Source organism: Pogona vitticeps, chromosome 6 (assembly GCF_051106095.1).
Source record: "Pogona vitticeps strain Pit_001003342236 chromosome 6, PviZW2.1, whole genome shotgun sequence".
NCBI classification, from domain to species: Eukaryota; Metazoa; Chordata; class Lepidosauria; order Squamata; family Agamidae; genus Pogona; species Pogona vitticeps.
Genome location: NC_135788.1, coordinates 106866173 through 106892002, shown reverse-complemented (window position 1 = coordinate 106892002; position 25830 = coordinate 106866173). Strand labels below are relative to the sequence as shown.

The 25830-nt window shown below is 46.0% G+C and overlaps 2 protein-coding genes and 1 long non-coding RNA gene across 13 annotated transcripts in view; 1 reads left to right on the top strand and 2 right to left on the bottom strand.

Annotated features, from left to right (window-relative positions):
- The window catches only part of LOC110078490 (voltage-gated potassium channel KCNC1), a 52507-nt gene extending 40874 nt beyond the window's left edge, over nt 1-11633 (bottom strand). For 9 of the 11 annotated variants that reach the window (XR_013537125.1, XR_013537124.1, XR_012088709.2 and 6 more), the window contains exon 1: nt 3806-4527. Coding sequence is in view for 5 of the 11 variants with exons in the window: in XM_078376994.1 (XP_078233120.1) it covers nt 3806-4405 (600 nt within the window). In the remaining 6 variants the exon portion in view is untranslated. Of the gene's footprint in view, nt 1-3805; nt 4719-11487 lie in introns of those variants that run through there. The other 2 variants (XM_078376995.1, XM_020792728.3) reach the window with 2 other exon arrangements.
- Nucleotides 4668-15600, top strand: LOC144583382 (uncharacterized). Its single transcript, XR_013537130.1, has 2 exons — nt 4668-4783; nt 14414-15600. It is a non-coding gene; the product is annotated as an uncharacterized LOC144583382 (long non-coding RNA).
- Nucleotides 15601-18805: 3205 nt separating this feature from the next.
- LOC110078570 (cathepsin D-like) overlaps nt 18806-25830 on the bottom strand; it is a 28362-nt gene continuing 21337 nt past the window's right edge. Inside the window, exons 6-9 of the mRNA XM_073004549.2 lie at nt 24902-25030; nt 22712-22904; nt 20948-21046; nt 18806-20182 (exon numbers count right to left, since the gene is read on the bottom strand). Of these exons, the coding sequence (XP_072860650.1) occupies nt 19907-20182; nt 20948-21046; nt 22712-22904; nt 24902-25030 (697 nt within the window). The 3' untranslated portion in view covers nt 18806-19906. The remainder of the gene's footprint in view (nt 20183-20947; nt 21047-22711; nt 22905-24901; nt 25031-25830) is intronic.

Here is a 25830-nt window from a genome sequence, read left to right as displayed (position 1 = left end):
AAGAGGTGAAGGGAAAAAAGGATTTGTATGTGCATGCATTTTTACCAAGTGTATAAAAGTTTCATCTACATACTCACTTTCCCTCTTGCCAAATACACAAAGGTGCTGCAACTATCAAATATGTTTGGGTACATAATTTGTTGCCCTCTCTCTCCTATGCATTGTTATAAAATATGTATGGTAGTGCGTGTACAGAATGAATGGAAAGTAGGCAAAGAGATTTTTGCATACCGAGTACGCACTTTATAGACAAGTGCATGCATTTTGATCCATCAGTCTATTCCCCATTTGTCTGGTTGCCTGTCTGTCCTTACCTTGTCCTTCTCTGTCTCTCTTTCTCTTTCTTTCTTTCTTTCTTTCTTTCTTTCTTTCTTTCTTTCTTTCTTTCTTTCTTTCTTTCTTTCTTTCTTTCTTTCTCTCTCTCTCTCTCTCTCTCTCTCTCTCTCTCTCTCTCTCTTTCTTTCTTTCTTTTGGGGCAGGGAAATAGCAGATGTGGGCCAGATCATCTCTTTGCAGCCTGTTTTACATGCTGCTCATGCAGGGTATTCAAACATTGTGGCTAGGGCATGAACCTCAGCTCTTCCCCCTCCACCCACACTCCATAATCTTCGGTAGCTATTTGTATCTTACTCCCTCTCTTTCTCTGAGAAACACATACAGGCATGCATGCAGAGATCCACTGCAGTTCTAAGGCAAACCTTTTTTTAAACCACATTCATAACAGATAGCTACAATGGTATGGAAGGGGCAGAATGGTACTGGGATTCCATTTGTAACCTGCTGCTCTCTTTCTGGGCTCTCTGATATGATGCCCGTCTGATTGCAGCACTGCCCCCACAGATTCACTTCTTAGTTCTCACCATCCATGGCAAAACCTCTCCCCCCCTTCCCCCCTCAACTGAATGTCTTTCTGCTATAACTTTTCCCGGCTGCATTGCTGACTGTGAAGATGGAGGAGGGAGGGGGGGGTAAAGGAGTCCTGACATAGCCTCGTACCTTTGAGAGTGGCTGTCCAGGGTGAGGTGGGGGGAGATGGGTACGGATTGCAGAGTGCCTAGTTTGCACCACAAACTCTGGGGTTTCTACACTGCACTGCGGTGCCCCCTCCCCCCTTCTCAACCCGCTGCCTCTGCAGCTCTACAGACAGCAAAGCAATAATATTGTCCTGGAACTAAAATTAAAAGGGGAAGGGGAGGAAGAGGGAGGGAGGGAGAACAAACAGCATTCTTTCATTCCCCCCCCCCCCAACCATTGAACTACTTAGCAAAAAGAAGTTCAAAACTGTTTTGCTGTCAAAAGTGCTTAACTGGCATTCATTACAAGAATAAAGCAGAAGGAAGAGTAATGCAATACGGGTTGAGGATGCAGAGCTGCAGTGCCAGAGATTTGAAGGGGCTGCTGTGTGGGTTTTTTTGGAGCAACATTCTGCAATCATGATGTACGAATTAAAGGGATGGGATCCAGGACTGCATTGCTGAGTGTTTGTCACTGGAGAATGAAGTGGATTTGGGCTTGAATGGGAACAGGAGGGACAATCATGAGATTTGGCAGTGCAGCAAGCACTGAGGGTTGTGAAGGTTGTTGTTGGTGCAAAACTGCAGTGGGACAAGAGGTTTCCAAAATGCATGAAGGGCACAAGTAAGAAATAAACTGGAGGTGGAGTGGGGGGTGGGAGAGTTGATCAGAGGGAAAGGAGACAGGAGACCTCAGTTCTGGGGACAGCAAGGAAAAGTTGTATTAGCAGCACCTCCTGCTGGAGATCAAGACAATTCTCTCTCAGATGGAGAAGCAAGTCATAAGTCTGGGGCATGCGTGCAAAGATCCTCCTGCTGTTACATGCTACTACCCTCATTCACACGCTTGCATCCCGTGGAGATGTTCAACTCTTGATCTCAACTTCTTGTCCTAATTTCCCTGTTGTCACCAACCATCCAGCACTCTTGCACTACCCTTGCTTCACACACACTCTTGTGTCTCCACTTTCTTTTTGTACTCAGATTCTCACATTTGGTCTCTTGCATGCTTTCCTCAAGTCCAAATCACCACCTTTTCCCACCAATTATTCCTTCAGTTCCCACTCAAAACTGCACACCATATCAACCTATCCTGTTTTCTCTGGTACAAACCATTTTGCACAATTTTGCTCACCAAATGCACTTTTTGCACACATTTGCACACCTCTCGCACACTCACCATTCCTAGCTCCAAAATTTTCATTCTTTTAACCCATTCCTTCCCCACTCTGAGCACTTCAGGTGTTTTTGATGACAGCTCCCCTTTCACTGTCCAGCACAGCCAGTGAGGACAACGGGAGTTGTGGTCAAATACATCTGGAGAGCCCCAGCCTGGTAAGGCTGTGCTAACCATTTCCCCCCCTTACTTTGGATGTCAGTCTGCAGGAGATAATAATGCCTTATTATCTGTAAGGCATTTCCAACACTCTTTGCACATCACTTGCATATTTATCCACCTGTTCCTGTGATGGTTTTGGGGCCCTCAGTCTTTGAAAAAAATGTTCTCCTGTCAGTGCTTTTATTCTCAGCCTACCATCTTAGCACCTTCATCTATTGTAGAAAATAATCTCCTACCATCTGTCACCAAGCACCTACCCATGTCTTGTACTTGCTCCCATCCTTACCAGGACATTGCACATGGACCCTTGCACAACGATCCTTGTGCGCTATTGTCCTGCAAGCCTTTCACATCATTGCACATCCATTGTCAAAGCATCCTTGTCCTTAGCTCCCTCCTTTTCTTCTAGCAGATCAACACTCTTCCCCCCCTCCAAGACTGCAGTTTCACAGTTCAAGTGAGGGAGTAATGCTGCAAGAGATCTCTGCAGGAAGGGGATCAACCTTATTAGATTCACTGTAAGGTTGAAAAGCTTCCTCTTGAAGAAAACCAAGAGGTTTTTGGAAGACTAAACAAGTAGGTATCCTCAAGAGCAAGCTCTCCTGTTTGTTGGGGCGGGTTTATAAACTGACCTGGAGAGCACATACTTGGCAGGCAGAAAATCTCAAATTCATTGCCTGACATCTCTAGGATTTAAAAATAATAATAATACTGGGGACAGACGCCCTTCCTGCCTCACAGCCTAAACTGCTATCAATAGTGAGCATAGACAGTCCTGGTCTCAATGAACCTACAGTCTGATGTAAGACTGCCATCGACCCTTGCTCCCTTCCTTGGAATAACATCCAAATGAACCCTGCAGGATTCCTTTTAAGATAAACAGCCCTGCCAAGGACTCCTAGACAAGTCTGCAAACCGTTTGATACTCTTTGCCTTGGCTACCTGGCTTCTACTATACTGTACATACCAGCACCATTTATATCTGTAAGTTCTTAGCCAGCAGAGAGACCCATATTTGGTGGGAGTCTCTCCCTTTATTTCTATTTTACTTCGCCAACGGGCTTCTGGCAAGTGATCTTTCCTCGATTACCCCGTCTCGTCTCCTTTACCATTGACGTTCGAGGTTTGTAAGGTCCTAGAGGCAGGGGCCCTGATCTCCTGGCTGGTTGTTCTTTCCGGGCTTTTGGCTTTCCTCGACAAAATGCCTTCCTTCCGTGACAATCACAGGGATCCTGACCTGACAGTTGAGCGCTGTCATAAATAACATTTAAAAAGAGGGGGCTTCTGAATTGCTGGGCGTGTGTGCGGAAGAGGAATAAAAGGCACTTTTTAAAAAGAGGTCGGGCCAGGGCGCTCTCCATCCTTCCTTCTCCCCTCCTCAGCCCCCTCCGTCTCAAACCCCGCTTCCCATGCGCTCGCTCCCTGCCCTCTCCCCGTCCCGTCGCGGACTCACCCTGGCCATCTTGGAGGAATAGGGGTCTTCGAAGAGGGCCCACATTTTGGGCTGCCAGCAGGCCCACCAGCCCAGCTTCCGCCCGTCCTCCTGCAGGCAGAGGCGCTTGAGGTCCCCGCTGTCCTCATCGTCCTGGCTCTCGGGCGCCTCGAAGCTGTCGAGGGCCTCCTCGGCGTCGCGGTGCTGGCGGTAGTTCATCCAGCAGCAGGCTTCCACGTCGGTCTCGTCGATGCCCCAGAAGGCCAGCTCCTCCTCGAACAAGGGCCCGCAGACGTCGGCCGGGCAGTGGAGCTTCCCGGTGCGGTAGTAGTTGAGGACGTAGGCGAAGACCTGCGGGTGCCGGTCGAAGAAGAACTCGTCGGCCTTGGGGTCGTAGTCGAAGTTGCTGCAGGCGTCGGGCTCGGTGAGCCACGAGAGCCGGGTGCCCGGCAGGGTCTTGAGGGTGCTGCGGTACGTCTCATGCCGGATGCCGCCCACGTTGATGACGATCTTGTCGTTGTCTTCGTTCCGGCCCATCTCCCCTTTCAAACATGACTTGGACGGCGGCTTGTTCCCAGACTTGCGCCCGCGGAAAGAGGAGACGCACACTGAGCTCAGCATCTGGGGGGCGCGGGCCGGGCCGGGCCGGCGGGGGGGGGGAGGCGGTGGCGCCGCCCCCCGAGGCTGGGCAGGTGTCAAATCAGGGGACGAGGCGTCATCGCGGCCTCTCCTCCTCCTCTGCCGTCCCCCCCCCCTCACACACACACACACACCCTCCCGGGGTGGGCGGGGGAGGTGGGGAAGGAGCCCCCCCCGGGTGGGAGGGGGGGGCGCGAAGGTTGGAGCTTTGTAGACGGGGCGGGCGCAGGAGGACGAGGAGGAGGAGGAGGAGGCAGGAGTTGGCAGAGAAAGAGCCCGCGGCGCAGCGCGGGGTCTGCAAAGAGACACACAGAAAAAGAGAGAGAGAGAAAGAGAGAGAGAGAGAGAGACACGGGGAAGGTGAGTGCGGGCGGCGGCTGCTGCTCTGCCAGCCCTCCTTCACCACCATCACCACCTCCGCAGCCTCTGGTCCTGGCACACCACCCGCTCTCCGCATTCCGGGGCCACGACCGCTTCCCATTCATCCCTTCCACCTTCCTCTCCATCATCGCCTTCCTGCTCGGTCTCGGCTGCCCCTTCCACTCCTGCCCCTCCGTCCCTTCTCCTCTTTGACTGCCCCGCCTCGCCCCGCCGCCTTCTCTCCCAGTCCCAGTCCCACCGCCGGTCTTTCTGCCAGCACCGGCCACCGCATTCCTCGGTCATTCATTCATCACGGTGCCCTTTCTCCGCCGTCCCCGTTGTCTCCCTCTCCCTTCTCCCTTCGCATCCTCAGTCTAGATCTACCTTTCCCACCCCCGACTCTGCCTGGAGAGTTGCCTCCCCTTCTCCCTTTTCTCTCTCCATCGTCCACGATGAGTTCCATCCCCTGCTTGGTTCTTCGGACTCAAGACCCTCCCAGCAGGCTTCCATGACACCCAGCCACCGTCCCGCCACCATCTCGGTCCGTCTTTTACATTCTCTCTCTCTCTCTCTCTCTCTCTCTCAATCTCTCTCTCAATCTCTCTGGGTCCGCCGTGGTCCCTGAGTCCTCTGACGCCCATTCATTTCTTGCCTCCATCACTTCCTCCCCAACTACTCAGTCCCAATCATTCATTTCTTCTAAGCCACGAATTTCCCCCTAAGTTTTCCGTCTTTCTTTCTGTGACCCCTTCTCTTTTCTCCTCGTTCTTGCATTTTTGTCCGCACCCCCCCTTTTCCACTCTTTCTCCCCCACTCCGGCTGGCTCTCGCATTTCCCCGTTCTTCCACGGACTTCCCTCGCCAATCCCCTTCTGCTCTGTTCCTGGTGCTTTTGTCTGCCTCTCCCCTCATCCCATCACTCTTTGCCCTTCTTCACACAGCCACCCCACGTCTACTGACAGTTGTCTTTCCGTCCCTTCTCTACTCTCTGTCACTGCCCTGCTGTCCCGGGGAACTTCTGTCTCTTCCCCACGATCAACCCCTGCTGCGCGCCCCCCCCCCGTCTCCCACTTTGTTCCCCTGGCCGTGAGAACCACAGCATTTCTCCCTACACGGAGGACCTGCCTGTCCCCCTCCATTCATTTCCAGGGACACCGAAGCCACGGAGCGCTCGTTTTGCCCCATGCCATGCGTGTATTTGGGGGAAGCAGCTCCGCAACCTCCAACCCTCACGCGTGACTGTGGCAAGAGAGACAACTCGCATGTTGTAGGGAGAGAAAATGTCAATTTCCCGGCAGCCGCCAGCCATCCCCGCCCTGCCTTCCAACCCCGGCTCAACCCAGCCTCTGCCCTCGGCTTCTTGCAAGGCAAACTTTCCATCTCTCTTGGCGGGGGGAGGTGTTCTCCTTTTTCTCGTTCCCCCCCCCCCGTCCTTCTTGTTCTCCTTTCAAACCTTCCGCCTCCCCGGTTTGCCTTCCGCCCCTCTTTCCCTTCCTCGCCACCTCCATTCTTCCGCTGCCCCCCCCTCGCCCGCACTGTCCTTTCTCTGCCTTTGAAATTCTCCCCATTCAGCTTTCTCTCCCTCCTCTCCCCCTCCCTCTCCTGGCCTCTCCTCCGTTCCCCCTCCCTCCCCATCTCCTCGCCCTCCCTTGCTCCCCCCCCAGCCCCCCGCCACAGAGCGCGCCCCCTGCTGGCTCCGGAACAGCCTCCTCCCCCTTTTGCCCCACTCTCTCGCTTCGCTGCTCCTCCGACCCGGGCTTTGCTCAGAGGAACCCGGCGGCCCTTCTTCCTCTTCAGCATCGTTCAGCCCCCCCCCCCCATCCTCACTTTTTCTGCCCCATTGGGTTTCCCCATCTCTCCTCCTTCCTACGCGCGGCTCCATCGACCCCTCCTCAATGACCTCACCCCTTCTTCTGCACCCCTGGCTTCCCCCCCCATGTTTAGAGACCCTCCAGCCCCCCCATATTCTGCCACCACCCTCCCTCTTTTCTGCATCTCCGTTTCCCTCCTTATGGGGCGATGGAATCCACAGAAGCCTCCGTTCTCGGCTTCTCCTTGATGACTCTCAACAGACCTCCCCTTTCTCCCAGCCCTGTTTTGGTTACAGCCACCATCCCAGTTTCACCCACAACCCAGGCTCTCCTCTTAAGTTGCATTTGCCCCCCCCCTCCTCCATGTCTACTTCTCATCCACTGCTTCTCCCTCAGTATCTGTGCCATACATTTTAGCTCCCATATGGTAGTTCTTCATTCTCTCCCTTTCTATACTTATGGCTCTTAATGGATCTTCTTTGGAGGCACCTCTTCTGCCTGTCTTCCCAAGCCGGCCCCAAACCAACCACCTCCAGGTGCCTAGGACCACAACTCCTATCATCCCCAGTTGCCACACTCAATGAGACTAGCTGGCATGACAGGAATTGTTCAACACATATACAGTACATGGAGGAAACAGTTTGGATAGTTTATCTCCCAGAGGCTTCCCAGCCACCATGGTGATGGTCATGTTGGTTGGGGGATTCTGGGAGTTGTAGTCCAGTAAAATAAACATTCCAAACTTGGCTGGAGGGCATCAGATTGGGTGAGATGGCACTGTCAATCCCCACCATTCTCTTTTCTTGTCTGGTTTACACCTCTGTGTGTGTGTGTGTGTGTGTGTGTGTGTGTGTGTGTGTGTGTGTGTGTGTGTGTGTGTGTGTGTGTGTGTGTGTGTGTGTGTGTGTGTGTGTGTGTGACCAGAGGAAATTTGCATGGTTGGGAAGAAAGCAGGCAAGGAGACTCCTGCACTGTGAAACAAAGAAGCAAGGAGACAGGAAAGAGAGGAAAAAATAACCTTGTGCCATCTTTCCAAGCCTGGTGCCCCCCTCGTGTATTGGGGTACAGCTCCATACCAGGCTGTGGAAGCTTGAGAGTTAAGAGTCTATCACATCTGGAAGGACCAAGTTGGAGGAGGCTGATTTTGTGTGTAAAAGACAGTGTAGGAGGATGAGTATGGATGCATAATGGAGGCTTAAAATACATTTGGAGAAAAAATAGATTCTCAAATAATTTCTCTTAACCTGAATTTGCCTTCATTCCCCCCCCCCCCCGTCTGAATTGTATGTGCTTTAAATCTTCTCTGTTATATTGCAGCTGATCCTGGGGTAAGGTCTAAAAGGAACTTGAGTACAAGCAGGTTGGGATATGGTGTATGCATGGGTGGGAGACCATCTGGGAAGCTCCACATTCAGAACTATGAATCTGAGCACAAAATAAAGGCGGGAAACAAGTTTAAGAAATACATTTCATTATGGATGCTTTGGCTTAATAGTATTTTGGAGACTAAGCTGTAAGAAGCACTAAACAAGCATTAGCATGCATCTACAGAACCTCTTAACTGTTTCCTTCAAATAATTAATGAATGTTGAAAGAGAAATTCTGAAATGTTGCCTTCAGTTTTTTAAAATCAGAATTTTCAGTTAGTCTGCTGCCTATTGTCTTGCTCACTTTGAATGACAGGGTCTATATGGAAGGCTAGGATTCTAGTGATGGAGAGTCAACTGCATGACAACGGCAACTAGCTGCAATTAGAGTAGGCCCATTGAATTAGTGGTGAATGGGTAAGTCAACTCCTTCATAAGTCCTAAAAATTCAGTGAACCTATTCTAGTTGCAGCTTGCTACTGGATTTCAGCCAATGTTTTTCTGTGTATCTTAAAATAGTTCTATATAGTACATATGTTCAAGAATGCAAGCAAATATGAGCTTTTTGTGGGCTGGGATGTGTGTATTTTACATTAGTGTAGCAATATCAATATATTGTTATGCACTAGTTTGGTTTTAATGCCAGTGTTTTCTAATGGTTTAATCTTGATCAAGCAATTAAGACCCATTAGCTTTACCCAAAACCTGCTCCTACTGGAGTAGAAAACTGGGGGACCTGGCTTGTTGGTAGGAACCAACCAAGCTGTATGTGTTTTTGGACCATCCCTTGGAATATAACTATTGGGACTGTCATTATGAGCACCCAGACCACAAACCTCCCACTGATATTTTCTTGAAGGACATATTAATTAAGAAAAAATAGGCACAAATTGCATATGCAGAAGTCTGTGCATGAAAATGAATCTAAGTGTATTTTGTATGCAAAAATCTCACTCTCTGTGCGTACCGAGACGAAGTGCTATGTAGAATTCAGTGTGTTAGGATGTGTATGTTTTGACATGTTTGAATTGAGGCTGACTGGCAGGGAATGATGAGAGTTGTAGTCTAACAACCATGGAGGGCACCACCTGGGAAAAAGCTGCTGTCAGATACACAATTTGGTCTTATTCTTGTTTATTCATAGCTCCGCTATTCAGTGCAGTGTATTTCCGGATTAGTTCAAAACTTCACTCACAGGTTGCTGTGTTGATGAAGTATTTGCATGGATAGAGATGTGAATTCTGATGGGTATCTATCTCTAAGAAGGACACACTGATTTGATCTCTTCACGCTGGTTCCTACATACACATTCGTCTCTTGATGTTTTTAACACCAGGTGGTGGTCTCAGTACTAGTCGCGACAAATCGAACACCACGGACAAAACTTCCATACATCTGAGGTCACCTCAGCTGAAACTTCCAGTATTGGGGCAATGTTTTTCAATAGAAGCATTTTTATATTTCTCAATGCCATGCAGTGTTTTTCAATGGAAAGGTCATCCATCCTTCAAATGCCAGCCATCAAGTGATCTGTGTGCATTTTGGAAACAATCATGAAAGGTATAAAGATACCATTTTTTTGCAGGCTGTGATTCTTCTGTGCATATGTTGATGGGATTATCGTTCAAATACAAAAGTGAAGTGTATGTGTGGGTTTATTTGCTAATAGAGTGGGTGATGATGCAGTGGCACATGTACACACATATCCATCTGCAAATGTGAGTATGAGCATCCAGAGTTTTGAACGGAAATGTGTTTCTGTGGAGTGGGTGGAATGAAGTGGTGCCCTTGAGTGTAAATGAAAGTGGTTTTGATGCATAAAGCTGCATCTATGTGAGTTTGAAGAAGCTGCAGAAGCTCCTGTGTTTATCTCTTGCACCAGATACAACAAAATACTTGGAGTCCAATGTTCTTAATTGTTTTGTATCTTTACGGATATAGTTTAACATGTCTCTGTGTGGAAAGTTTGCCTTTGTTGCTATATGTGTAAGAGGCAGAAATTGGAGATCATGTGGAAGCAACACGACAGAAAGGGCATACCTGCATAGAGCCAGAGTATGTCATGCCAGTGTGTTCCAAATCATACTGGCAGCCAAATATATTTAATGGGGAAAAAATTAAATATCTATCTGAGTTTTAGAATTTAAATTTCAAAAACTTGGCAATTCGGTGATTCCACTCCCAAATTTAAAGGGGGTCATAGAGGGAGTGAAGCAACAGACAGAACATCTATAGTAATTCCCCCCAACCAAGTGCCCTCCAGATGTGTTGAGCATCAGTGTACACCACCCCCAGCCAGCACAGCCAGTGTTGCCTACTGATGGGGAGTGTAGTACAATATCAGTGTTATTATGCAAGGGTGAGCATACGCGTGCGACAGGGATTGGTACGTGGGAGCATACAAGGACAGATGTTTCTGCGTGGTGTCTGCTGAGTTTTAGCTGAGTGTTGCAATGTTTCTGTAGCCTTACATGGGGATATGTGTATGCTTGGGCAATGTCTTTCTCTGGATGTTCCTCTTCAGAGTCATGTGTCAGTGTGTCAGCATGTTTGTTTTCCTTCTCATGAGAGGTATGTTTCTCCCTGTTGCTAACCTCTCCCCCCCCCCGGCGCCCCCAGCAACCTGGTACCTCCAGTCAATTATCTGGCTCACTGCACCATCACAACAATAGATATTATACAAATGAAAAGACCAAGGAACACCATAGGCACTTCCAGACACCACATGAAGACGCAAAACAGCACACAAATTCTGACCTATTTCTCCCACTCTTGCATCAGTGCCTCTAAACATGCTGTTAGAATGAGTAAATCTGAATAAGCATGGCTTGTGTGCAGACTGGGGTGCACTAGTTTTTCTGATACACCAGTTGAAATCAAGCATACCACACATACAAAGTACCTCCTGAGTCATCTGTCAGTTCCAGACATATAAATATTCAATCTCTCTCTCTCTCTCTCTCTCTCTCTTTCTCTCTCATACATGCTCACAGATTGCCTATCCACAGGAACACCAACAGTCTTCTTATGAACCAGAGCTCCTTCCTTCTCACACCATGTAAACCTAGACCCATTGCTCAAGCATGCACACACCGCAGTGTACAGCACACTGTTGTACAGAAATCAACAACAGCCTTTCCTCTTTCTCTCACATATGCAGAGGTACATAGGGACAAGATGCCATCACACAGAGAACCAAACCTCTCTCCCTCCCTTCCTCTCCCTCTCTTTTGTAGAATATAAGAAGGCAGTTAAAAAAAAAGGACCAACATAAACACACTCACCAGTGCTAACATCCAGCTGTCCACCACACAGGTGCTGAAACTCTTCCCCCCCCCAGAAACAACCCCACACTACAAGTCACCGAAAACATCCACCCCACACTCCTTTCCCCTTTCCTCAATCCATTGACCACCGCCAGGCCAGCATCCTCCCGCTTCCCCGCCACCCAGAGGAAACACAGACACACAAACACACTGAACAAATACCAAGACACGACACCATAGCCACTGAAGGCCTAAACTTACCTGCTAAACCAACCCCTTTGGCTAAATATAATTTTTGAGAGAGAATGAGAGGAGGGGAAAAAAAAAACAAAGAAGAGCAGGTGAGGTGGGGGGCTCACCCCTACCTCCCCTCCCCTAAAAATATGCCAGGGAGGAGAAGAAAGAGGCTAAAGAAAGCTTTCCCCCACTTCCTGAGGAACTGGGAAATCCCTGAAGTAGATAAGAAGAAAGGGGAAAGATAATAGAGACGGCTGAGGGGGGGGGGGAGAGAGGGGGGGGGAGAATAAGATGCAGGATGCTGATGAACAGGAGTCAGCCTGCCCGTCTGTCCCCATACACACACCTTGTGCGTCTCTGCTTCCCACCCCCCACCCCTGGTCTCCGGATGCAGGCTGCGCCTTCTGGTACTGCAGACCCTGTGATGACATCACTACCTCTTAAGGTGGAATTTTGGGGCATCTCTTGTACTGGTCGCTTTTTGTTTTTGGGGTGGGTGGGGGTGGGGGTTTGCAATGTAGGGAGGCTGAGATTCAAAGAAGCCACACTAGAAAGCCTGTTTCGTCCGGAGGGGCAGGGTCAGCTCTCCACTCCTTGTGGGAGCCATCGGGGTAAACAAGAGGTTGAGAGGGATTGCAAAGTTAGAGATACATGTTATTAAATTCAATTGTTGGTAACTGTGATGTATTTGTGTATTCCGTGGGGTACACCCTCCCCCCCCTCAAGAAGCCAGATGGCCCTCCTTTGTTCTGTGGGACCAACATGTAAAGGAGGGAAGCCAGTGGGAAAGGGGGGTGAAAGACACCCCATTCCCACTTTAAAGCTCTGTGTGAAACTGAGTGGGGGAGGGAGAGCAAAAGAAAGGGGGCAGGTAAGGGAGAGTCCTGAATACAGCCACCTTAAAGAAGAGGGGCCCTGGGAGGCTGAGGTGAGTTGGGGGGGGTGTTCCTGAGTCAGCTGAAATGGGGGGGGAGGAAATCAAGAAGCTGAGGATGTGATGTGATTTGGGTGCAGTGTGTGCACGAGAGAGTTGCATTTAGCCTGAAATTTGCAACAGCTTCAAAGTACGTGGGAGGCACAAAAGCAGCCTACATGAAGAGGACACCGACATCCCTTATGCCGTGGCAGGGAAAGTAGGATCATTTCATAGGGACGATTGTTCCTTAAGTCAGGATGGAATTCTGCCTATACCCCAGGCACAGCATTTGAGAGTGCAGCTTTGCCAAACAACAACAATAATCATAGAACTACAGATCAGGAAGGGACCCTAGACCAGCCTCTGTCAAGGAGACACAGTGGGGAATCGAACGCCCAACCTCTACTTAAACCACTGGCCTCTATCCAGCAACTCTACAGGAGGTTTGTGCAAGTGTGTTGTGTGTTTCTTGCAGTCAGCTTGCAGCCTGAGGACCCACTGTTTTATCCAGACATTCTGGCTAATTAGATCAGACTTTCCCAAACCGGTGCCCTCCAGATGTGTTGAACTCCAAAACCAGGCATTTCCAGCCAGCGTCGGTGATGCAGCATGACTGCAGGGTATCAGTTTGAGGAAGGCTGTGATGGATGATAAGCTGTAAACTTCTCAAAACCTTTGAGGCAAGGCAGTGTTCATTAAGGGATCCTTTAAAAGGGCCCAGTTTCTAGGAAGCACACAAATTACATATCCACAGCTTAAGCGACTTCTAAAATCAGTGCCCTATTGTGGAATATACAAAAGCAAAGGTCATGAAAATTGTCCCCGATATAGCAAATGCTTTCCGGAAGCTGTAGGATTTACCTAGCAGTGGATGGATGAATCTATACTCCACCAGCCAGAGATTTGTGCCTTATGCACAGTTCCTGATTTAATGTAGAAGTCTGAGTTAAAGAGCTGACATTTATATGCTCCCACCTTCCAAAATCAGGCTTGGGTTCTTCTATACTAGAGTGGGACAATTTCTGGTGTTACACCTTTTGGCGGACTGACTGCAACCACCCTCAGGCCCTAGCAGGAAGAGCTACAAGTAAAGAACGATAAAAGTTTCACTCTTATCAAGAGCTGGAGGGCCACTGATTGCTGCCCCCATTCTGTATCATCCGGTGCACTCTTCACAAGCGAATTATGAAAACCAATCTAGCCTTCTGGCAAGGAGACCCAGGTTCAAATTCTTGTCAGCCATGAGAACCTTATTGGGTGACCACACCACTCACTCTTTCTCTTTCAGCTTAATGTTTCCCAAAAAGTGACCCATCAGGATGAAAATGGGAGTGGGAAGTCATGTATACTCTCTTGGCCTCCTTGAAGGAAAGGTGGGACACCAATGCAAGAAGTAACTCTTTCCCTCCCCCCTTTCTCTTCTCTCTTCCAATCCCCCCTTTCCCTCCCTCCTCTCTCTTTCTGCTAACCCTCTTTTGCCCTCAACCTTGTGCCCAGGACTTGCTGACTTGCTAGGTGTTTCCAGGCTCACTTGCCACAAGGGGGAGAGGAAGGCCAGGGGCTCTGGGCTGAGGGGCAGGCCAACTTATTCACAAAGCTGCTTGGAGGCCAGATTGTGAAATGTGGCATCTAAAAGGCTTTTCCACGGGATGCTGCCATGGTTCTCACCCCTGCGCTTCGTGTCTGGGGCTCCAGCCTTATCTGTGTACCTAAAGGCTTGTTGCTCCTCATCTCATTCCCTTGCAATAGTGGCGGAGGCTGAGACACGATGGACCTGCAGCAACCACAAGGAGAGAGGATCAGGGCACGGGGGGGGGGCGCAAGTGGCCTTTTCTGGGCCACAGTGGCTGGAATTTCTCAGCTGGTATGACTGGTGATGATCTTGCCTGTAATATTCTAAGGGAAATACATACTGTAATATGAAAAAGTCAATTCCCTTGTCTGTGCTGAGAGGTAACTGGCACAGCTTCATGCTTAGAGGATTTTTTATTGAACATGACCACTAAAGCATCTTCTTCTTCATTGTCATCTTAGGACTGCAGAGCTGAAAAAGACCCTATGGACCGTTGAATCCGGCCCTGTCAAGTAGGCACAGTGGGGATTTGAAGCCCCAACCTCTGGCTCGATACCTAAACCACTGAGCTATCCAGCAGTTCATCTCCCCAGAGACCACTGTGCTCCTTTGCCCATGGTGTTCCTCTAGCTGTGGTACTCCCCGAATCCATTCCATTTTGGCAGATTACTTCTAGGGCTGAGGCTGGTAAGCAGCGCATGCTATTACCTCTAGAAATCAAACTGCATTATGGATCAACATCATCATGAGTAGGTCTATGCATTTCTATAATCCCTTGTCAAAGGCATTATATTGATATTGATATATTTTGTAGTAGCAAAGGTGTTCCATTAATTATATATTATGCATGTGATGATTATGGACATGACATATATGGTTTTTAGTGGTTATTCCCTGTCCTCAAGGAATCCTGGGACATGTAGTTCTATGACAATTGAAAGTAAAGATCACTAAAGGAGATCTACCAGCCTCCTTAGCAAAGTACAGTCTTGATTATTCTGTTGTGAAGAAAGCCATGATGCTAACACAAGAAAGACTGTAGATTATATATTTAATACAATAATAATTAATAATCATGTGCTGTCGAGTCAATTCTGACTTATGGCAACCTCTTTTCAGGGTTTTCCAGGCAGACAGTACTCAGAAGTGGCTTACCATGCCCTTCTTCTGGGGTTGCCCTGGGACTGTGCAGCTTGCTCAAGCTCCACAGGCTGGCTTTTCTGGGAGGCATGGCAGGGGATTGAACTCCCAGCCTCTGGCTCTGCAGCCAGATAACTAACTCACTGAGCTATCCAGACAGCTCTTTTAACACGATTCTGGGGGAATATATATCTCTCCAAATGTCATTGGACTGAGACCCAGCCAGCATAGCCAATGGTGAGTGACACGGGAGATGCAGGTCAATGATGTCTGGAGGGCTAAAAGTTGTGAGTCCCTGATGGATTGGGCAAAACCAACATGCTGTTTAAGAACACAAGAGCCAAGAGCAAATACAACAAAAATAACTACGTACATTGTATTTAGGACATAGCCCAATATCTTTTTTTTTAACTGCTCAACTCCTAACCTCTCCTTCTATCTTTGGCACAATGTTTACTTTCCTTTTTTTTTGTCAAAACAAATTAGAAAACTGTTCTCATCTGCAAAACATCTGTCCTCGTTTTACTCTCCACTTTCATTCTTTGCCAAAACGTGTGTAATGCATTGCTCCCAAATTCTCCCTCTGTCCCCAAACTGGCCCCTTTTCAAAGCAAAAAGCAAATTTATGCTTGAGAACCCAAATGTCCTCCAACATCCACTGTCTTCCTTTGATGGTCACGGTATTGTATTAGCCTTCTCCTCACTGTTTGGCCATCGGGACGTGTTGGGCTGAAGCTTGTACCCTATTCAGCTCGCATGGGAGTCATTCAGAACTGGACGGCACTGGGTTGCAAAAGGCTGTACAGCACCATCATTATGTACACACCTTCTTCTAAAACAAATGGCCGTGATTCCAATTAAACTTGTGAGCCTTGCGCATGGCGTGCAAAGCGATGGGCAGAACTCAGGGGAGAGCTGTCATGTACCACTGTCAGACGCTGCAGGGACCCACCTGCTATTACAAGACAGCAGCCGAGGCATGTTTCCCAGAGATCAAACAGGGTCTCGCAGAACAAACGAGGCCATTTAACATTCCAGTGTCTGGCTGTACACGTCTGCATCTCAGCGACAGACTTTAACTCTCTGATTCCCTCCACCATCGTTCACTGTGGCACAGGGCCTTTTCAGCTGAAGTTAGTCGTGTGCAAGGAAGAAGTTGCTGTTATTGTTGTGTTAGAGAAAATCCATATGATCTCACCCCTCTCACACCAAGACAAGATTTAGGGCTGCCTTGAGATATTATTGTCCTTTGAGGCTGACCTACACTTTATAAAAAGTATATTCTCTGAAACTTTTGAGGATTTAAGGCACGCTTACAGGATTATGCACTACTTCATTGATAACACAGATAAATGACACCTACTCTGTTCTATTGCTTGGTTTATTTGTTTTGTCAGATTGTTAGCACATAAAGTTCATAAGGTAAGAGGCATGTAAATCCCAAAATTTGACATGTTTTATTTCCAAGGCCCACAATCAATGGCATTTAGCTAGATACCTAACCAAATTTGGATACTTCCATATTTCTACCCACCTCTCCCTTTGACTGCCTAGCTCTGTGAAGAATTCTGGCGCACCTGAAAACTCTGCATCTATTGTGGCATTAAAGCTGGTCGTAATACAGGTATTGCCTATCTGAGGATTTTGTATTTTGTTTTGGTTATCCGTAAGGATAAGGGAGATAGACATACACACAGAGGCAAGAAATGTGAAATAAACCAAGAAAAAACAGAACATTTTAAAACAAAAGAAGTTTATTGAAAAGAAAAATACAGAGCAGCAAGATAGAAATACTATAAAACAAACACAAAAAAATCAGCACATTAAACTCTGACTTCACTAGGGATACGAAACACTACGTCAGCGCAAAGTTCTGAAAGTTACAAAAAAAACATGAGAAAGTTGCTGTTGGGAAGTACATATTATTACCCTGGGGTGTGGAGAAGAAATGAAGATGGGGAGGAGAAAAGCAAAATATTGTACGCACTTTAAAAAGTAATATTTGTATTTCAGCATGAGCTTTCATGGATCAAAATCCACTTCCTCAGACTGTGGACGTCTTTCAAGTGCTACAATTCTCTCTCCCGTTCCTCCCACTCCCTTTTCATTTGCCAACATGCTGAGATAGAATAATATAGTTAATTAAAATACAGATTATATGAATGCAAGAAAAAATACTCAAATGCAAGAAAATAGTCTGAAGAGCACATATATTTACTAGGTTACTATTAATAAACATACACGCAACTAGGTACAATATAACTTGAAAAATGCCTCCTAAAGGTGAAGAAGAGGCAAGATAATGGCTGTGATGAAAGGCACAGCAAATCGTTTGTGCCACCGAGCATTGTTCGCACTGCTAGTGGCAAGAAAAGATTCACCTGTGGGATTTCTGCCTTTTCTGCTGTTTCGAAAAAGACAGGAGCCCTGTTCCCACAAACTTAGAAACCCTAGACCTCTTGGTTTATTATAGACTGCTCTGAGAGTGTCTGATAGAGAAAAGCAATCAAAATATTTAATAAATAACTATCATTGTAATGTGACTCTAATCCAGAAAGTGAGGACCATGGTATCACCGCAGTCCAACTCGCACGTGCATCAGACCTAAGAGGATTGGCTTTGCCATGGGACCTCATTATGAGCAGAATATATTATACAAATTGTAAAGATGACATAGATTGCCATTTGCTGGTGCTATTTGATCTAAGAAATTAATTATATGCCTTTGATCTTTTTTTCTCTCTCAATTGGATGGTGGTGAGCTCTATAAGACGTCAGCAGAAGTATTAAGCAGCTTATTCCAGGCAGTGGGAGACATCAGAGCAGAGCTTAACTGTGTGTCTCCCACTCTTTTGTTCAAGTGTGGCAGTCTTGGACGAGGATTTGGCTTCCAGAGAATCTCTGATATCATTTGAAAATTACCAAGTTTCTAGCTCTTATGGATGTGCACATACCCTTGGAAGCATATGAATGATCCATCCTGAAATTACAAAAATCCAAAGGAGGCAGCTGATCAAGCTCCCGTCACATGGTGGAATGCTTCTGAGTGCTATGTAAATCTTTGCCTCCCTTCAGTGTAGAAGAATCAGAGTAAAATGATATTTTTTATGCTCATTTGTGTGATGTAGGTGTGATCACATGGGGGGAAATAGGTTGTGATTTGGACCACTTGTGAAGCAGTCAGTTGCAATCTATTTCCTAGTGATTGCACGACATACAGGGAAATGTGCTCCAGCCAAAATGCAATCTGTAGGGCTGATACCTTTTGGTGCAAGGCTTGGAGCACTTCTCCGGCAGACAGAAGGGTCACTTTAAGGGAGATGGCTCCTTTAAAAGTAACCTTGCAGTGCGATCAAGTGCCTGCCTTTACAGCCCTCTGATTACACCCTTTAAACTGATTTGGATATTAAGGCAATTCCTCTCCCCTTCTCACTCTTTTACATGTAATATTAAAATTGTTAATAATAAAATAATTAATTAAAATAATATTTAACACAGACACCACATTTCAAGAAGAATGCTGGCAAATTGGACCAAGTTCAGAGGAGGGCAACAAGGATGATCAACAAGCCTGGAAACCAAGCACTATAAGGAAAGATCAAAAGACCTGGGCATGCTTAGCCTTGAGAAAAGACGACTGAGAGGAGATAATGACAGCACTGTTCAAACACTTGAAAGGCAGTCATAGAGAGGAAGGGCAGGATCTGTTCTCTATCATCCTCGAGTGCAGGACATACAACAATGGGTTCAAGTGACAGGAAGCCAGATTTTGGTTGAATATCAGAAAAAAAAAACTTCCCAACTGTTAGAGAAGTACAAGAATGGAACCAATTACCTTGAGAGGTGATGAGTTCTGCAACACTGGATGAAATTTGGACAACCACCTGACAGACTTCCTTTGATTTGTATTCCTGCATTGAGCAGGGGGTTGGACTCAATGGCCTTATAGGCCCCCTCCAACTTCATTATTCTATGATTCTATCCATGATAGAGCAATAAACATATTGCATTACCTGTATTTTGGTTTTGGCTGTTCTTTATCTTTTGCACCATCATCCCCTACTCACCGTAACATATTTGGCTATAGACCTGGAGGAAGAGTTGGATAGAAACCAAAATGGTGCCTCAGCTTAGCCATTCAGCTGTGCATCACCAAGGGTTGAGCAATCAAGTGATATAAAGAAGTCACCCCTTTGCTCCTCTGGTCTCACCAAGACAACCCCATCGCCTGTAATGTTCAGGTTGCTGCATGAAGAATCTTACTTACAGAAGATGGGGCAGCCTTTATGACCCCTGCCTTTCTTGGATATATCTGCCCTTACTGCCCCTATTTCCTGTGCTCCTCATGCACCTCCTTTATCAGTCCTCTATTCCTATTCACACGCTGCAGTCTTATCCACAGTTCTCTCAAAACAGTCCCAAGGACCTCAATGGAATTACTTCTGAGCACGCATGCACAGGAACTCAAGCTTTGTAAATACAACATAACAACAGGTCACAAAGAAAGGTAAAAAGTAGGCATGGAAGAACAGCAGGAGGAAATGTTCCAAACTCCTCATTTCCACATTCAGAAATAACATTCAATAATGTATGGAGAGTTTCTGGGTTTCAATCAGACAACTCCATGATTGCTATTGCTTCTCTGATTCCATGGAGCTTAGAAATTTGGTTGTCACTTTTTAAAAAGGGAACTATCCTCTGAAGGACAATCACTGAAGACCCTGTCCTGTGGAATCTCATCCGTGTTGCCCTCAAACAATGCCTCCCAAATCTTCATGTGTTGCTGTTGATGAGCACCTCAGAACACAAGACAGCTAACACTCCTTGGATGGAGTGGTGACGGTTGTGGTTTCTGGAGCCACCGTTCCTCCCTCTATGTCAAGACCGGCCGTAGAGCTTTTTTTGTCAGAACCAGTGCCACATATGGTTTGTTTGGACACAGCTAATCCAACTCGGTCATGATCTCGGTCAAACACAGAGTAATACCGCCGAAGGAAAACGTCGCCCAGGATCCAGAGTGGTCCTACAGGCTTAGGGATGTCAAGACTCATGAATCCGCTGATGCAAGCTGATGTTCCTGCTTGGGTGATCTGTGGAAATGGAGGGAAACAACACAGCTCAGTGGCAGAGTAGCAGGGAAGACTGAAGTGCCTCAAGAGTAAAAACACTGAGGTTCCTTCACTTGACTACCCAGTCTGAGACATGGCCCTACTGCTAAGCAGACTGAGTTTGAGTCTGATGTTGGGAAGCTTAAAAAATAACAATTTCCAAGCTTAGAGGGAAAGATGTCATCAAAGAGGAATCTGTTTTCAGCAATGGAACTGAGGGCGACTCAAGATTGGCTTTCCATCTGCTGAACCTACATTTTCATAAACTAAGAACATTTCCGATCTATTCCCTTCATAAGGAAACTAACCCAGTATCTCTTGCTCTGGAATTTGCCAGTGGTGCCCTCAGGCCAGGAAGATGGAGAAAACAATTATGGATCCCCTCAGTAGAATTATCAGTGCCTCTTCAAAGCAGCAGGGCCCCTCAAACCGCATGTTAAAGGAAGTGAAGTTACACACATTACCATCTCAAGAGCCTCTCCCCTAAGACCGTCATGTTCAGAGTGTAAAATTACCCAAGGGTTCCTCTAGAGCGCACTATTACTTAGGGAAGATGAGAGAATAAAACAGAATTTTCCAGCCCTCATTAATCTTACACCTGCATCTGAGTCTCCTTTGAGCACAAACCTGGTTAAGTCTCACATCTATGGCAAAAGCAAAACAACATATGACCCACAACGATGCTCCGGAAGATAGATGTTAAAGCAGTTGCCATACTCTTGCAAGTATTTTACTGGCATCTCTCACCTGGAGCGTGTATTGTTCTGGAGTCAGGGTGTAGGGTTTGCCAGCAAGATGAAAGGTCACATTTGGTAACTCAGACAGCTTATCGCATTCCAGCAAGTACTGTGGGAAGAAAAAGCAATCGGTTTTCAAGAGGAAGAGAAAGAAAAAGAAGTCTGAAACTACCCCCCAACCCTTCTGCTTGTGCATTCACCAAAAACCTCATTTCTACCATGTTCAGACTGCTGGAACGACATATTGTGGATACAGAGCTGCTGCTAAAAATGGCATTCTTGTGTCTACTGGTCTCTCCTGCCTATATAATGGCAACATTATTATTATTATTATTATTATTATTATTATTATTATTATTATTATTATTATTATTATTATTATTATTATTATTATTATTATTATTATTATTGTTGTTGTTGTTGTTGTTGTTGTTGTTGTTGTTGTTGTTGTTGTTGTTGTTATTTATTTATTATTTATTTATTTATTTATTTATTTATTTATTTATTTATTTATTTATTTATTTATTTATACCCCGCCTATCTGGTCGGTGAGGACCACTCTAGGCGGCTAACAACAATAAAATACAGTAACAATATAAATAAACAATTCTAATTAGTAAAAACACTACAATACATTACATAGAGTGCAAAACAGGAACAGTAAAGAGGGAAGAAGGAGGTCAAGAGGAATATGATGGAAAGGCCTGCCCAAACATCCATGTCTTCAATTGTTTCTTAAAGATACCCAGCGAGGGAGACCCGCGAATCTCAGGAGGGAGATTGTTCCAGAGGCGAGGAGCCACCGCCGAGAAGGCCCGATTTCTTGTCTTCTCCTCCTGGGCCTCCCTCGGCGTTAGGCTCCTCAACCTCACCTCCTGGCTCGCACGAGTGACACGGGTAGAACTTGGTGGGAGTAGGCATTCCGCCAGATATCGAGGCCCTAAACCGTTTAGGGCTTTGTACGTAAGCGACAGCACTTTGAAGTCGATGCGGAATCGTATGGGCAGCCAATGCAATGCGGCCATTCTAGCAAAATATAACAGATGATGCCTTAATCCAGTGGTTCCCAACTTTGGGTCTACAGATGTTCTTGGACTACAACCCCCAGAAATCCTGGCCAGCACAGGTGAAGGTTGGGAACCACTGTCCTAATCCCTTGACTCCTCCCTGTGGGCAGCAACCACTGATACCAAGTGATAGAGAAAACCTTGAAGGATAATGAGGCTATACTACTGTGCATGTGTCTCATAAGTGCCAAAGCAAATGGCAGGTTCATCCTCATTGCAAGAGTGTCCTCTAATGGCAGCATGTAAAGGAATATATATATTAATTTAAAGCAATAAAAAATCATGCACCTGGGGATACCACTGGAGGGGTAAGAAAGTTACTCCTCGCTCTTGATGACTCTAGCTATTCAGAACAGAAACAATTCCAATTTGCACAGCCCTACCCTTTTTGTTTAAGTCTCAGCCAATCACATCAGGATATCACCCTGGCACAGACAGGTCAACAACAGAGAAAGAAACCAAGCCAACGAGACCAGATGAGAACTAAGGCATGGATAACTGGAAGGGGAAAGTGTGTATTTCTAGATGGATCTGCAAAGGATCTAGCTCAGTGGTTCCCAACCTTGGGTCCCCAGATGCTCTTGGACTACAACTCCCAGAAATCCTGACCAGGACAGCTAATAGTGAAGGCTTCTGGGAGTTTTAGTCCAAGAATATCTGGGGTCTCCAGGTTGAGAGTGACTGATCGAGGACAAGCTTTTCCTTACCTGCCCTCCAAAGGCATGGGCAGCCCCCATGGCTTCATGCAGAGCTCGAATATCATAACTTGGCCCCGTGATCAGAGAGGTGCCAGTGTCCACAATGCCTTGGCAACCATCCTTGCACAGATGGATTTCATTCTTGTCAAATATGTTCCATGGCCAACATTTTTCTTCCGTGGATTGTTTCTTCACACTTATCCTATGGGGAGAGTTTGGGCAAGAGAAGGGATTAGCAAGTCATTTCTGTTTCTGACGGGAAGTGAGAAGAAAAGGTGACCCATGATGACTAGTTAGGCCATCAGAGCTATACTTGTAGCCAGAAGAGGTTGAGATTGTCCAACTCAATAACACTAAGATCTAGTTTTCCTATAAACACAGCAGAGCTAGTGCACTTTGCCTTGTGTGGAGTGTTGACCAAAAAACTGCTTGCAGTTTCGATTAGCACTTCACACAAAGGCCAATAATTATTTTTAAAAAATTAATCTGAGTGATGCAGCTTGTCAGTGATGATTTACAGAGACACACACACACACCCAGGAAAACATTTCACTTCCCCATCTCTTCCGTGGTGTTCAATTTGCCAATATCCTGAAGTGATTAAACTGCAGCGCTGCAGTGAAGACTCAATTGATGAGTTCCTGGGCTCAAGTGGCCAGTTCGAGATTGACTCAGCCTTCCATCCTTTCACGGTTGGTACCTTGAATATCCAGCTCACTGGGGAGTGGAGGGAGGCAATGTGTGGCCTGCATAATTAAATTGCAAACCACCCAGAGAGTGCTTTAGGTCCTATGGGATGGTACATAAAAGCAAAGCAAAAAAGCAAAGTGTGCTGCTTATATACTGTCCCAGTGCTTCAAGCACTCTCTGGGCAGTTTACAAGTTAATTAGGCAGGCTACACATTGCCCCCTAGTGAGCTGGGTACTCATTTTAACGACCTCGGAAGGATGGGAGGCTGAGTCAACCTTGAGCCAGCTACCTGGGATTGAACCCCAGGTTGTGAGCACAGTTTTGGCTGCAGTACAAATCTCTAGAATTTGTCACATGTGCTTTTCTTTAAAAAATTTTGCTATTCTCTATTTTTTTTCCTGCTCTTTTCTATTTTTTTCCTGCTCTTAATATAAACCTTTGATATAACTGGGTGTAAGTTCTTCATGGCCAAGTCTCATTGACTCCTCTTGACTCCATTTATTTAAACACATTTGCTCTAAGTATGAGTAAATCTGGATCCAAAGCAATACCACAACAATGTATATAACTAGAATGTTGTTCACTCATGCCTCAAACTCCACTGGTTACAGCTAGAGCTAAATGTGCGCAGATTTAGGCTGCAATTCTCCACATGTTGAGCTAGGAGCAAGCCCACTGAACTCAGTGGGACTTCCTTCTACATACACATGCACGGGGCTGTGATGCTAGAGAATCTGGCAGCAGTCATTTTCCTCCATAAAATTTTGCCTTTTTCCTTTAGACACTAAAACATTTCATCTCTGATTTCACCGTCTTGACCACCATATTGAGTCAGAGGGGTAATCTTACTTAAGTCATTATTTCCATACAGACTAATTGAAATGTAATACATTTTTCACTTTCAGTACATTAACTTGCATGAATGCAAGCTCAAACTGGCATATCAAACTCTCAAGGAACTACTGTATCATTTCTGACATGTATACTACTGAAGAAGACTGTGAGGTTGAAATATTTTAGGCAATTATACCGATTATTCATCATTCTTCTTGACGGTTTAAATTGTTATTCTCTGTGTCTACACCCAAACATGACCAGTTAATGTGTTTTGTTCGCAATATATATTCAAGATATCAATGATTTAAGCAATTTGCATATTTCGGCTTCTCGCATTGGTAAGTACTTCAGAATTGAGTTAAATTAACATTTACTCACCAGCATGCGTGCACTTGGTCTGAATGCAATTCTTGGTCCCAACTAGAGTAAACTTGCTGAATTGGTGGCTCTTACATAAGTGTTGATTTACCAAGTCCCCATTGGATCAATGGGTCTATTCTAGTAGGGACTAACAAATGGATTTAGGCCTTTGTTTTTCCCATCCTCTCCAAATCACAATGTTCCCAACTGTTGGTTGGTTAGTGATTGCCTTTCTATCTGCTTCTCAGACTAGGCTTAAAGCCTTTATTCTTGCATGATGAGCTGCAGGTAAGAGCCCATGAACCACTTACTTGTCCATCTTGATCTGCCAGTAGGCCTTGCGTGACACCGGGATGTAGTGAAGCTCCCCCTCATAGGCATCATGGTTGATTCCTCCAAAAAGAACTTCACCACCTTTGTCTTCTGACATATCTTTAGCACTAGGAGAAGAATTATAAGGATCAGTAAGTCACCCTGAGGCATGAAATTTGTATGAATCCACAAGCAGGAAAAGGGGAAAGATGATCAGATATAAAAGATGGACAAGGGTGTTCCTCTGTCTTTAACACAGTAATGGTAGCTTTCTTGCCTGTAGGTAGATTTGGCCCACCAGAAAGTTCTGTGCTTTTTGGAAAACCTTTTCTGGAGACCCTACCTCAACAAAAGATCTTTCACTCTCCAAACTTTCTGCAATGTTCCTTTTTAATGTAACACAATATTTATTGTTTTTTTAAAAATGTTGATCATGATTTGAAGAGCAATGCTTCAGTATCACATCACCCATGCTGTATATTTAAGGGATTTTCATTCTTCTTCCTCTTCTTTTACAATAATACATTTAAAAATAGAAAAATGGTCCCAGATGGTCAAAAAAGCCTTCCCAATGACACCCTCAAGCTTCATAACATCCAAATGAGATTACTCACTACACCGTTTTTTAAAAACAACATTAGCAGTCATCATGTTTTGCAAAAAGAACATTGTTAAGTTCTCATTAATAATAATCATATGCCATCAAGTCAGTTCTGACTTAAGGTGACCCTTTTCAAGGTTTTATAGGTAGAGAATACTCAGAAGTGCTTTTTTCCATTCCTTTCTTCTGCAGGCAACCTGTGGCTGTGCAGCTGGCCCAAAGCCACACAGGCTGGGTCTCTCCTCCCTAGAGAGGAACAGTGGGAAATTATACTCCCAACCTCTGGCTCTGCAGCCAAACACCTAAACCACTGGTCAGCAACCTTGG